This window comes from Aythya marila (genome assembly GCF_965140915.1).
Source record: "Aythya marila genome assembly, chromosome: Z".
In the NCBI taxonomy this organism is placed as follows: Eukaryota; Metazoa; Chordata; class Aves; order Anseriformes; family Anatidae; genus Aythya; species Aythya marila.
This window is the reverse complement of record NC_139080.1, coordinates 51,471,988-51,485,026: the sequence shown is the minus strand read 5'-3', so window position 1 is coordinate 51,485,026 and position 13,039 is coordinate 51,471,988. Positions and strand designations below refer to the sequence as shown.

Below are 13,039 nucleotides of genomic sequence, written 5' to 3'. Positions count from 1 at the left end.
CACTGTCAGTGATGTATATTAGGAAATAGGGCAAGTCCACATGACCTCTGTTCTCTTTATCTTTGAGATAATAATGGTGTATTTTAGAAGAGTGCTTGATGTATGCCTGAAAAGCACTATATGCTGGTCATTTTATTACAAAATCTCAGCAAGGAAGAACCAGAGCCCTCTGAAACCATCTCAGATTATAGAAAGAAAGAAAATGGCATTTGCTTGCTGATACAGAGAAAATTCACACACATTATTTAACAGTAACTTGTGGTTAACTTAGAAATTTAACTGCAGCATTATATACTGCATAAAGTACATGTTTTTTTCTCTCCTGTTGGTGAAAACATTACATTTAATACTTTGTTGTGTTACTGGAGTTCAGTCACTTACTCCTGAGAAGTTTCAGCTTGTTTTTTAAGTCTCCACAACTCACTATTCATCTTCAATGTAAACGATGACACCAGGGTAAAAGAACAGGATCTAGAGGTAAAGTAAGGTTACAGAAAGTATAAAATGGTTACATAAAGGAACAATTGGCTATAATTTCAGTTTTGGACCAAACATTTAATCAGAGTTGCTGATAAAAAGTTGAAACAGGTTTAATGAGATGCTTAAACTTCTAAGCTGGCTTTTGAGTTCTTGCAAATCTAGTAAATCCACCACAGGACTGATGCTTTTCTCTTTCCGCAGTCTTCTTGAGGAGAAGGAATTACTATGAAATGAAGTTTTCTGAAGTCCTCTGAAGCAAATCTCAGGGTGTAGTTAGATGATGTTCCTGAACTATGCTCTATGAAGGGCACAGATCTCTGTTCTGGCAACACTCAGACATTTTCAGACCCCTTGCAAAGTAGATTCAAGCTGCTGAACTGGAAGAAAGTTTTAATTTCTGCCCCTCCCGCAAAATTTGATCTTGCAAAATTCATCCTCATTGGCTGAAGATGCCGGATGGGACCATGTGACTACTTTTACAATAGAAGATTAGCTAATTTCTTATTGAACCATACCCTAAAAGCTTAAGCCTGTAGTGAATCCCAGTGAATTTCCATCTGCTGTCCTAACCAGGTTTTGTGTCTGGATTTTTCTCCCTGTGAAGACCACATCTATTAAAATTGTTTAAATTCTTAATAAGTAGAGAAGAATGAATATTACAATGACAGAAAGAATAGAAATGCAGCAGGTGTGGATTAGCTTCTGTTTAGGAGGTTCTATTAAGTAGAGCTGAAGTAGACCTTTCTTCGGTGTATATTACAGACTATTCAGCTTAGAACTTAGACTTCTTAATTTGCCTTTCTTCTGCTCCTGAAATTTAACTTAGGCATTCTGTATGTCCACAACACATTTTTTCATCACCAATAATGCACTAACAGAACCCCTCCATAAAAAGAATGTTGTTGCCAAATGATAAATGGATTTGCAGTTGTGTTGCAGAGTGTAACTAAACCCCCTGTACTCAGCTCTGGTGAGGCCGCACCTCGAGTACTGTGTTCAGTTTTGGGCCCCTCGCTACAAGAAGGACATCGAGGTGCTTGAGCGGGTCCAGAGAAGGGCGACAAAGCTGGTGAGGGGCCTGGAGAACAAGTCCTACGAGGAGCGGCTGAGGGAGCTGGGCTTGTTCAGCCTGGAGAAGAGGAGGCTCAGGGGCGACCTTATCGCTCTCTATAGGTACCTCAAGGGAGGCTGTAGCGAGGTGGGGGTTGGCCTGTTCTCCCACGTGCCTGGTGACAGGACAAGGGAGAATGGGTTTAAGTTGAGCCAGGGGAGTTTTAGGTTAGATGTTAGGAAGAACTTCTTTACTGAAAGGGTTGTGAGGCACTGGAACAGGCTGCCCAGGGAAGTGGTGGAGTCACCATCCCTGGAAGTCTTCAAAAGACGTTTAGATGTAGAGCTTAGGGATATGGTTTAGTGGAGGGCTGTTAGCGTTAGGTTGGAGGTTGGACTCGATGACCTTGAGGTCTCTTCCAACCTAGGAAATTCTGTGATTCTGTGATTCTGTAAATGTGATTCCTTTCTGTCAGAAAACATAAAGACTGGACTGAATTACCACAGAACTCTAGCCCAGAGGCCCAACCACTGTTCCCATAACACAATTAGAGAAACAAGTTTTCTCTGCTCACTGGGTTTGTAATGATGGAGAATTATGCCACAAGCATCCCTAAGCAGAGCAGAAGATAGTGTATTAGCATGGGTTTTGTTTTAGAATGTAATTGGAATGTAAGGGAGAATTCCCATTGCCTTTGTGTTGTTTTTGTGTGGATTGCTTGGAAAATGTTGAAGAAACTCTCTGGGTTTCTTGCTTCCATTTTATAGTCTGAAATAGGTGGCACTAGTAGAAATTGGTTTGGAGTTAATAAATGTTGTTTCCATTACAGATTTTCTTCTTTTGGCTCTATTACACTTTTTTTTTTTATTATTATTTCTTTCTCAGAAGTGACTGGGAGTAGTTCAAATACTAAGACAAAAGCTTGCTGTAGTAGATACGATAGCCTTAAGTGCAACACATTCATCCCATGAGAAGAAAAAAAATCCACTTGGTGTTCACATATTAGTAACAGCTATATCAAATTGTGCTGATTGTTCTAGAGGTATGACTGTTTCACTGAGAGTGTGCTGTCCTTAATTAAGTGTCCTTTTCATTTACAGTACATTTACAGCCCTCTTCCCCATTTCAAAATCAGCATTTAGGATACACTCCTCAATTTCTTCATGCCTCTTAAAGACTTGCAACTTGCATGTACTAACAATCTCAATGCATATTTCATTTTATCTGCTGCTAGGGAGCAACATTTATTTTGTCAATGAAAAGCCAGTCCAGGATAACAATAGATGCAGTAGGCACAGCAAAGGCTGCTTGTGGGGCTATGTGTATGGTTGACTAATACAAAATAAAATATAAGTCACTCTATTTTTTTAGGACAGGGGTACTGTAAGTTCTAATAAAAGTAAGGCCAGATAATGAACACTGTTTTTTTTCATGCCATTTATTTTGCACAGTCCTTTCAGAATCACATGAGAACAGCTGCATTTTCTTCAATGGTTTCCGTCATTATGCAGCTCCAGCTTTGAAAGCTGGTCCTCAAACTTTTGAATGTCTACTCGATGCTTCATTAGGAACTTTCCATTTAAATGGAAAACGGGTATGTCATATTTGTACTTATCATACCATGCAGAGTTCTCTGGAAGGGTAATATCCACTTCCTGCAAAATAAACTGTGACAGAAAAGAAATATGTTAGTACATACTAAACACTGAAAAACAATATCTGATTGTCTTTTAATCAAGCTTTTTTCTCAGAAATGCAATGTTTTCATTGTGCTTTTGGATTTATTCTTCCAAGTCGCAGATAATTGCTCATTATGTGGGTACAAAAAGTAAGCAGCCACTGTCTTTGGCTGGGTATCTGCAAACAACTCTTGCTTTAGTCCAGCAAGGTATTTTTGAATCCCTGTGCAGAACCACTTTCCTTTGAGCATCAGCTACAACAAATATGTAGCTGGAAACACAATAGCTTCATGTTAAGCTGCAGAGTGCAACACCTCTTTAATGTTGCTACTAACAATTTCTTCTTTCAAGAAAGACATCAAAACTTGGTTGAAGAACAGCAAAAACTGTACCAAATATAGTTCAAATATTTGAATCTCTGCATCAATACCAGTATCCTTCCCAAATTATATCATTTCTTGCCTCATAAGAGTTGCAAACTCCTCTACCAGCAAGAAAAATAGTATCTATAAACACAGTGGTTCTAAAAACTTTTGCAATTAAGTGTATGTTGGTTTAGTTTGCCAATAGATATTAGAGTAGCTTTGTTGCAAAATGTTTTTGGATAATGAGTTTTATGGAAATCAGTGCTGATATTGTCTTGAAGAGGTCACCCATGAAAGAATACTGGATGCAAATAAATCCAAGCAATTTTCTTTCCCAAATAAAGAATCCTGATCAGCTATTCTTTCTCTATATAAACTGTACAGTATTACAATACGTTACCCTTCTCTTATATGGCTCGAGCACTTCTTTTGCTTCATCACATAGAGGGCAAGGTTTCTAAAGGAAAACATTCAGACCATTTAAAGCATGCAGTAAAACACACAGATCATTTATAGCGTCAAGTGACATAACAGACAGGGGTGGTCATTACTGTAAATGTGGGTTCCCTCTCCCATTTCTTTCCTACATCTTATTGCTTCTAAATCTTTACTGTTGCAGAATGGATGAAATGAAAAACTAATCTTGCTTCCCTCACAAAATTTATACATTTGCTGTTATTTTTCTCATGGTACAAACTAACAGTTTTCAACTGCTATTCTAAAAGCAAAGGGCACAGTTTAGGTGTTGTATCTATTCCCCCCTCCTCCCCCCCCTTAGTATATTTCAGCTGTAATGGGTATTAAAAGTGTTGCCATCTCCAGCTGGAAACAACTGCTGGTACTGCTCTTGTCAGAAGGGGAATGAGGGAGTCAACATGACCAACTCCTAGTCTACTTCAGATCAAGTCACTGGGGGCAGTTCAAACAGAAAAAAAAAAAAAAAAAAAAAAAAAAAAAAAAAGTTAAAATAATATGGCTGAGTTTGCCTCATAGGAATTAAGTACAATTGCTTCCTTCCAACCTGCACAGCTGGGAGGATAGTGAACCTCCATCAAGGTGAAATGGAACACAGCTTCGACCTGTGACAGGGTCAGATTTTCCAAGAAAACCTCTCCTTTTTGAAAATTTCCTAGTCTTCCACTACAGTTATACAGCTGTCTTTTGCTGATCATGCATCATGATTGTTAGAGCAATGCATATCTGATGAACATGAAGGCATGTTGCTTCAGCATTCAGTAGTAGCAGCATTTGGCCTATAACTCACGTAACAAAGTAGACAGCAGCAAATATGGTGGCTCCATCCCTCTGCCATGAAATACCACTCACAGCTAGAAAGTATTTACTTCTCTCCCTTCAACTTAAAACCTTCTTTACACACAGAGTTAATCTGAAATAAGAAATAACTATTTCCTGTGTGTGAATTAATTTGGATTGAATACTCTACTTTTAATTCACATCTGATCTAAACAGTCTTTCATACAGACAAATCCTTATACTCTGAAAACCTATGCAACCTACTAAAGGTCAACAGTCCTGTATGAGGAGCTAGTTCTTGCTGCTTTTGCACAGACTGACATACTAAAGACTCAAAGGTATGTATCAGTGATGGAGACAAACGCTCCTGAATCCTGTTTTGCAAAGTGTCAGGCTCCTTACAGTGGGAGTAGGATGTACACAGTTCTGTGGAAAGCATTATAACAGTCACACGAAAGTATTTAAAAAATTAAGCTGACTCATAGCAAAGAATATGCTTTTACTCTTGCCCTGTTGACAACCTTTACCACTACATGGCACTAATAAGATTGGAGCTGGTTTAAAATCAGACTGTAAACTATTTCAGTGAACAGTGACATTTGTTTAAAGGTCCATTTATATTATAACATATTTTCAGTACAAGAGTGCCCTAAAGTAGGTCTCTGCTGTGACTTTATCTTTGTAAAAGGGCTGTCTGGATGAAGCTGTCGCAGAAGATCTCCCATCTGAGAGGTACATTACTGTGGCAAGCAGGACTCCTATTGCTGAGGTAGCAATACTAAATACCTTACTAAAGTGACCAATGTTAGGCTGTTAGCTAAATCTGTTAGAATGTACACATGGTGGAAGACACAGTTTTATTTCCGCAGATAATTCTCATTTATGCTGCATACTTAGACTGATGTTTTGTGCTCATTTTAAGCTGGCACTGATGGTGAACGAAGCAGGCCCATCTTCCTGCCAGCGCTTCTTTTGTGCTGGCATAAGTACTCATAAAGCTGCAAGTAAAGCTAGACAGCAGAACTGATCTGACTTACAGTAATCTTGAGAGAAAAAAAAAAAAAAAGTTCTTTTTTCCTTAATCCTGTAGCAGTTGTTATATGAATACATGTGTGTTGGCATAAACTCAGCCTGTGAGGGAGGAAACCATTTGGCAGTGCTAGTATCTACCAGTTTGAAGAGGTCACAGAAGCCATAACTCTCTCCTGCCTTTACCTCCTTATACTTAAAAATACAAAGGAAGGAAAAATGTAGTTAAGTAGCATTAACTAAGAGTGCTGACTAAATTTAAAGCAGTCTGTATTCTGCTTTGCATCTGCCAGTAATATCAGACACAAAAAACATTTTACATTAAAAACACGTTCAACCAAAGCGGCCAGTTAGAGAACTACTTCAACTCTGCTCCCAGAAAACTCGATTTCATACAGTTTTACTAGTTTAAAATTTTATGACACAAAATGATACAGAAGAGCTTTTTTCCAATTATTAACCCAAAGCTAAGCTCATTATTCCCTACTTTATCACATCCTGACTGTGAGTGAACTGATGCTGAATCAGGCAGGTAGAGAAGAGACTTTTAACTTTAAAGTACAGTACATCTTAAAGAATGTATTCCAATGATTAAGAAACAACTGGTATTTTTTTTTTTTTTTAATCTATTCCTACATTCCATAGTTTAAACATTCCTTTATGGCTAGGGATGGCATGAACAAACATGGTGCAGGAGAAGGAAATCATTTTAATCAAATCCCTCATCAACAAATACCTCCATACTGATTTCAACATTCTCAGTGCTTTGCATTTTTTAGCTTTTCTCCTCTCAGAGACCTCAACGGCTATGTGAACCATACAAATGCAGCACAGACTGCAGTGTGCCATCCTGACTAAAAGCGGAGAAGATCTCTGCAGACAATGTAGGCCCTTAATCACAATTTGTGGAAGCTGACAGTTCACAGATGACCATTCCTGCTCATCACATATGCTTAAGAATAACTGCTCATGCCACAGACAAAGCTTTTTCTGCATTTTATTCCTGTTAGCTTTACAGAGCCAATAAAGCAAAAGGGAGTGAAGCAGAATTTTCTTTTTCTTCATACACCATCAATACTGCTTTGATATATTTTCAGTCTCACAGTTTGCACTGAAATTAAACGTGAGTGCTTTGGAGAGCCTGCTTTGACTGCTCATGCTTGTCCAGAGCAGATTAGGTACAAAAACTCATCTTTGATGTCCATTTCCAGGATAAAACACTGGTAGTCCCAGAATAATTTTCCACTAGAAAATGGACCATAGTGCCACTTACATTCAGCAGTCTTGAAGTCTCCATTTGTTGCTTGTAACTACTTTTTTGTGAGAGGAGTGTGCTGTAAAGCCTAGAGTTTAAAGACATCACCAAAGCAGAATGCCCAATACTACACAAAAAGCCAAGCTGCTTCATCTGGGATTCACATATATCAAAACTGATATATATGCAGTCTTGCCTAGCTTTATGTTGTAAACTACTTTTACCTTGGTGAACAAAGTCAACACTGGCTTATTTGCACTGGCTGAACACAGTTGTCTTCCCAGTAGACGGGATGAATATCTTGCTAGATGCATGGTTCTGCTTAGAAAACACAGCACCATAATCCTGCTAAGACAAAAATAAAACGTTTAATTGTTTTGTGATAAGTTAAAACTTATGAAATATAATTTTAAAATTAACGTGGAGCAGTTCTAAAGTACACAATCAAACCATTTTCACAGCTTTTTTATGTTTGCAGTATCAACATATTAGTCAGAAAAATATGTCAAGATGTGATTGGCCAGAAAGTACTTGGGGTAGCTCCAGAACTGTAGCTCCATCTAAAAAACATTATATTTTCTTGCTGAAATGCCTCTTTTAAATTCTGTAACATCGATGCTGACATAAATGCATTACGGTGTTTCAACTCGATATGTGCCAGTAAGAATTACGTGATATTAACAAAATGCAAAGTGAATGCTTTGAACCTCTGTAATCTTGCTACAGTGCTTGACATATTCTACTTAAAATTATTCCATCAAACAACTAATCTCTACCTAATCGGAATATTAAAATAATGCTTCCTGCAGCAAAAGAAAAGCTGTAGCCAAGACATTTTAACTCAGCAACATTAAAAAAAAATGCACATTGCCCTGAGCCCATAATGCAACAACAAATTAATTTATGAAAGATGTTGATTTGTTTGTGGTTTCTTTGGGGTAGTTTAAGAAAGCTGATTAAAAGTAGTCTTGTTGAAGGGTACCATACTGGAGTTTTGACGTCATCTGTGCCAAGAAACACTACTAACAACAGTGCTTCCTCCCAGGTTGCATCTTAATGTGCTCTTTACAAGACATTCTGGGTCTCGGAGGTAAAAAGTAGAAGCAAAAGGGAGACTGCACTGAGACAGCGGGCAGAGATGTTACTCAGTCTACACTGTGGCAATCAAGTTGCTTTTACATAAAGCCAAATGGTTTCTGTTTAATTTCTGTCCAAGCACAACTTGCCTGAAGTTTTACTAACTACAACTGATCACAAACATGATGTGAGAGCACACATTATACGTTTGAGCTCCTTCAGTGTGAGGTATACTGTAGAAGAAAAGGACTGTTGCAATTAATAAGCATGTTTTAGGATGTGCAGCAACAAAGAGCCCAGTGCTTTCACTGGATTTCTCAGTACTAATATTATACAGTTGTTATGGTTTAACCTGGCCGGCAGCTAAACACCACACAGCCATTCGCTCACCTTTTCCCATTTCTCTCCCCCATCCCAGAGAGGGAGGGGGAAGTGAAACCTGTGAGTTGAGATAGGGACAGTTTATTAAGACAGCAAAATAATAACAATAATGATGATAATAGTACTACTACTACTAATATGTATGAAACAAGTGATGCACAGTGCAATTGCTCACCACCCGCTGATCGATGCCCAGCCTAACCCCAAGCAGTCCAGCCCTCCTCCCCTGGCTAGCCACCCCTATATATTGTTCAGCATGACCCCATACAGTACAGAACACCCCTTTGGCCAGTTTGGGTCAGCTGTCCTGGGTCTGTCCCCTCCCAGCTCCTGCTGCACCCCCAGCCTGCCCGCTGGCAGGACAGAGCGAGAAGCTGAAATGTCCTTGGCTTGTGCAAGCACTGCGCCGCAACAATTAAAACATCAGCATGTTATCAGCACTCTTCTCATCCTAAGGCAAAACATAGCACCCTACCAGCTACTAGGAGGAAAATTAACTCTGTCCTAACTGAAACCAGGACAGCAGTATTATATGTTTTAAGAGAAACAGTTTAACCAGCATGTCTACTACAGAACACAAAACATTGCAGTGGGATCTAAACTTAAGGCTACTTAGCAGCTATGTTTCTAAGCAACACCCATGACAAAAATCAAACACACGACTTGACACTGCTCCACCTGCCTTAGGGCCACCCATTTTTCCACAGGACGTGGATAAGGGTGCCCTACCATATTTCCAGAAAAAGTTTAAACAGAACAAATACAAAGAAAACTTAGTATCCATTGAAAATTGTAACTGAGGTGGCCAAATTTCAGGAAATATGTACATATAATTTTTTTTTTCACTTTTTTATTTTTTTTTTCTTCTGACCACCTTGAAAATGCTGTTTAAAATGGAATATTCTGCAACAAACAGGTTTCTGTGTTTGGGTTTACTGTCTACCTTGGTCCAAAAAGGGTTCTTCAGCTGCAGGCGTCACGCTTGGCACCAGTTTGAGAGTCAGCTGCTGGGGCAGAGCAGCATGCCTGCTGTCCCTGCAAAGCAGCAGGTGACCGGCACAGCACACGCTGCTATTCCTCAGGGTGCACGGCAGTGCATGTGTTTCACTTAGCCAGCTGGAAATCTAATTGTCCAGGATTTTACACAGCAAAAACACAAACACAAAGATCAGCTTTGAGCATTTTGGGGAAAAAAAATATGCAAATCTGAATGACAGTGCCTAGCCTCGCTCATAGTTAGAAATGCTTAGGTCCACAGCAAATAGCTGCCCAGAGAGGATGCGTTTTTGGTATAATGAAGTGCAGCATGTTGGCCAGCTCACGTGCAAGATAAAAACGTCAAAACAAACCATTTGCATTCTGGCAAGTTTTTAAAGGAATGCTTCAGTTGCCAGCCTAGCAAGACAAATTTTGTTCCTTCAAAACAAGGGAAATGCTCCTCAAATTGTTCTGTGACCAGCAGAATGAGTAATGCCTAGACTTCCATGGATCTTATTCCCCCACATACATACACTATGTGTATAAAATGACTCTGGTTCCCTCCTTTATCCCCAATTTTTAGATCTCTCCATCCTCAGATAAATTTGAGCCCAACGAGACTGCTCCTGCCAAAACACCAGCCTAAGGGGAACAGATGAAACAGTATCAATACCTAAGCTTCAGGATTTCACAAGAATAAAGAAACTAGTGCAGTGTTTTACTCCCCCTGAAATTTCAAATAATCATAAGCAACACTACCCTGAGAATTCAGGAGCAAATCCTCATTGACCAGTACTACTACTGAAACAAGAGTCTGTCATTTTCAGAGTTTGCATGCATCTGTCTGAATGTTTTTATAAGTAACCTAAGGAAAACAGAACCCTGGCTGTCAATTAATTCACCTCTGGAGAATGACACAGAGACCATACTGTCATGGCAGTTACAATAAAAAAAAAATCTAAGGACTAATCCTGATTTATAAAATGACACCAGACTCAGTCCAGGCCTCAGACAGGCTCTGCTCTTCTGCCAGCACAAAGCAGTCTGAGACATCTAGCCCTGAGGGGGGTGAGATATCGTCAGAGGGCATCGTGTTGCCACAGCACAGAAAACACAGCTTGGCTTCCCTGCTTCTCTGAAGCCCACAGCTGCCAGACAGCATCATTATGAAGGAGAGCAGTCAGAACAGCTGCATTTAACCTGGGCTAAAGCAAGGTGCTAGCACAGAGCAACTTGAGCTTCTCAGGACTGCAACTAAGGTTCTTCTACAGCAGATATTTGCTTTTAAATCAGTTTTACTAATTTTATTGGGTTAAATAAAAAGTGTTGGATAAAACCAAAGAGCTGTGGTGCTGCAGGAACCCTGAAGGTTTCCAGTATTGTGAAGGGTTAAGCATAACTGCTATTGATCAGGAGCTGATGAAAGGGAATATCCCAGTATTCATCAGGCAAACCTACTGCAGCAGCTCCATTTATCCGAGCAGCATCACATGAACCAGTGGGTTCCCAACACCGGCCTGCACAGAGCTGGAAGGCAGAGCTCCAGCCCCACGGATCATTTGCATGCTACTTTCACGGCTGACAAAAAGAAGCATCACAGAGGTGCCCAGCGGCGTTCACATCCTGTTCACATTTGCATCATACCTGTCTGTTGTCACAAGGACTAACCTGCTGAAAGCAAACATAAAATCTCTGAACATCATTATTCTAGGCTCCTCCTTAGCCTACCTCTAAGTAATTATAAAGACTTATTTGAGAGACAGAATTAACACGTAAATGTAAAAAGAAAGGATGCTTGTAAACTGGAAAGCCCTGCCTCCCCTATAGTACGACTGTACACAATGATTTAACAAATGATGCTTGTAAATCTAAACTTGGCCCAGAGTGCGTTTCACAAAGCCAAAAGGGATTCATTGCCTGTTAACACAATTTCCATCACCTAATAAATTCTGGCGTGCTGCAAAAATAAAATGTGAAACTAAATCTAGCCATTATTCAGATGAGATAACTACCTGTAAAAACCTTAGGTTAGCATCAATCATTGAAAGGTAGGTATGGCTGACTTTTCCCCAACTGTGTGCTTTTAACGATGCTACATACTCTTAAATAGTCTTAGCTTCAAGTCACCAATGCACTTGTGCTATGTGTTTCTGAATGCTTTACACACATTATTATCAATGTTTTCAGACAAGATTACATCCTCTTTGCTTTCCAGGCATTTGTCTGCATACAGTGTACATTGATAGTGTACTTCATTCTGTAACCCAAATGTGGGGTACCCAATTGATCTGGCCTCCCCGGAGAAATCAAACCTCTTTCTGCAAGGTAACTGTAACATGTAAGTTACATGTTACATGTAACTGTAACTGCAACGTAACTTAACACATCAGCAACATGAAAAAAAAAATTGTCTAAACTGGAACTCAGTCCTGTCCTAAACATTTCTTAGCTGCTTGTCTTAAAGAAACTTTGCCTATACTGCTGACTCCTTCTCTCTGATTATTCCTCCTTTTAGTGTGACAAAGAAGCAGCTTATGAAAAGGCAGAAAAGCAAGAGGATGCAAACGTGAGAACACAGGCTGAGGGCCCGAGAGAGCGGCAGCCTAGAACGGCCTGTTCCTGCAGCTCCTGTTCCAAAACCAGCTATGGCCACCAAAGAAAGCGCAGGTGCTGGCAGTCTCTGTTCTTTTCGGTTTGATACTCACCAGCGAAGTGGCGAACAACAAAACAGGGTGCCACAGCGAGTTGGGAAGCCACGAAGCGTGGCTGCTGAGCTCCCCGCAAGGCTTTAACCCCCCCCAGCCTTCCAGAGGAGGCATGCCAATACAGGAAGACCTTGACCTTCAACCTTGCCGAGACGGCACGCCATTATAAAGTTTTGTTTTTTTGTTTTTTTGTTTTTTTTTTTACGCTAACTTTGTTACTCTAACTAAAGCCCACCAGCCGCCGACCACCCCCGATCGCCCCCTCCGGCCGCTCCTGCGCCTCCACCGCCCTCTGCCGATGGTTCCTCCATCACGATGGCGGCCGCCACCAGCCCACCGGCGGCCTGCCCCGCGGCAGCCTCAGCCGCAGCCCGTCCCGTCCCGTCCCGGTGCCTCCGGTGAGCCCCGGGGCCGACACGCACCTTGCCTCCGGGCAGCGGGGGGCGGCCAGGCCGGCCCTGCTCGGCGCCCGGCCCGCCACGGCCGCCAGGCCTCGGCCCGCAGGGAGGCGGCGGGGCCCGGCGCCGCTCGGCCGCCGCCTGCTGGCAGCAGCGGGGCTGCCGCCTGTCGCCGCCCCCATCGTGTGAGGAATAGTAATAATAATAATAATGATGAAAATAATAAAAAGGGTTGCTCGCGGCGGGGCTGTATCGAAAAGCAGCCGCGCTGTCTTCTCCTCCGGCCCGCTCAGCACCCGGGTGTGGGCAACCCGCTGAGGATGAGGAGGGAATACCTCTGGGTGAAACAGCGACAACAAGCAGACAAACAAATCCAATCCCCCCCAA

The 13,039-nt window shown here is 41.1% G+C and overlaps 1 protein-coding gene across 5 annotated transcripts; it reads right to left on the bottom strand.

Annotated features, from left to right (window-relative positions):
- Nucleotides 1-2,637: 2,637 nt before the first annotated feature.
- Nucleotides 2,638-12,776, bottom strand: LOC309889590 (glutaredoxin-like protein C5orf63 homolog). Of its 5 annotated transcripts, none has more exons than XM_082782458.1 (5): nucleotides 12,677-12,761; nucleotides 8,581-8,629; nucleotides 7,338-7,458; nucleotides 3,976-4,032; nucleotides 2,638-3,198 (listed from the first exon to the last, which is right to left on the bottom strand). In XM_082782458.1, exons 2-5 carry the CDS (start codon nucleotides 8,601-8,603, stop codon nucleotides 3,019-3,021), a joined length of 381 nt encoding a protein of 126 aa, XP_082638584.1. In that variant the 5' UTR covers nucleotides 8,604-8,629; nucleotides 12,677-12,761; the 3' UTR covers nucleotides 2,638-3,018. The 5 variants fall into 5 exon arrangements, with proteins under 5 accessions (XP_082638584.1, XP_082638583.1, XP_082638586.1 ...); XM_082782457.1 differs by having other exon boundaries at nucleotides 7,338-7,461; nucleotides 12,677-12,759; XM_082782460.1 differs by lacking the exon at nucleotides 8,581-8,629 and having other exon boundaries at nucleotides 2,639-3,198; nucleotides 7,338-7,461; nucleotides 12,677-12,771.
- Between the last annotated feature and the right edge of the window lie 263 nt (nucleotides 12,777-13,039).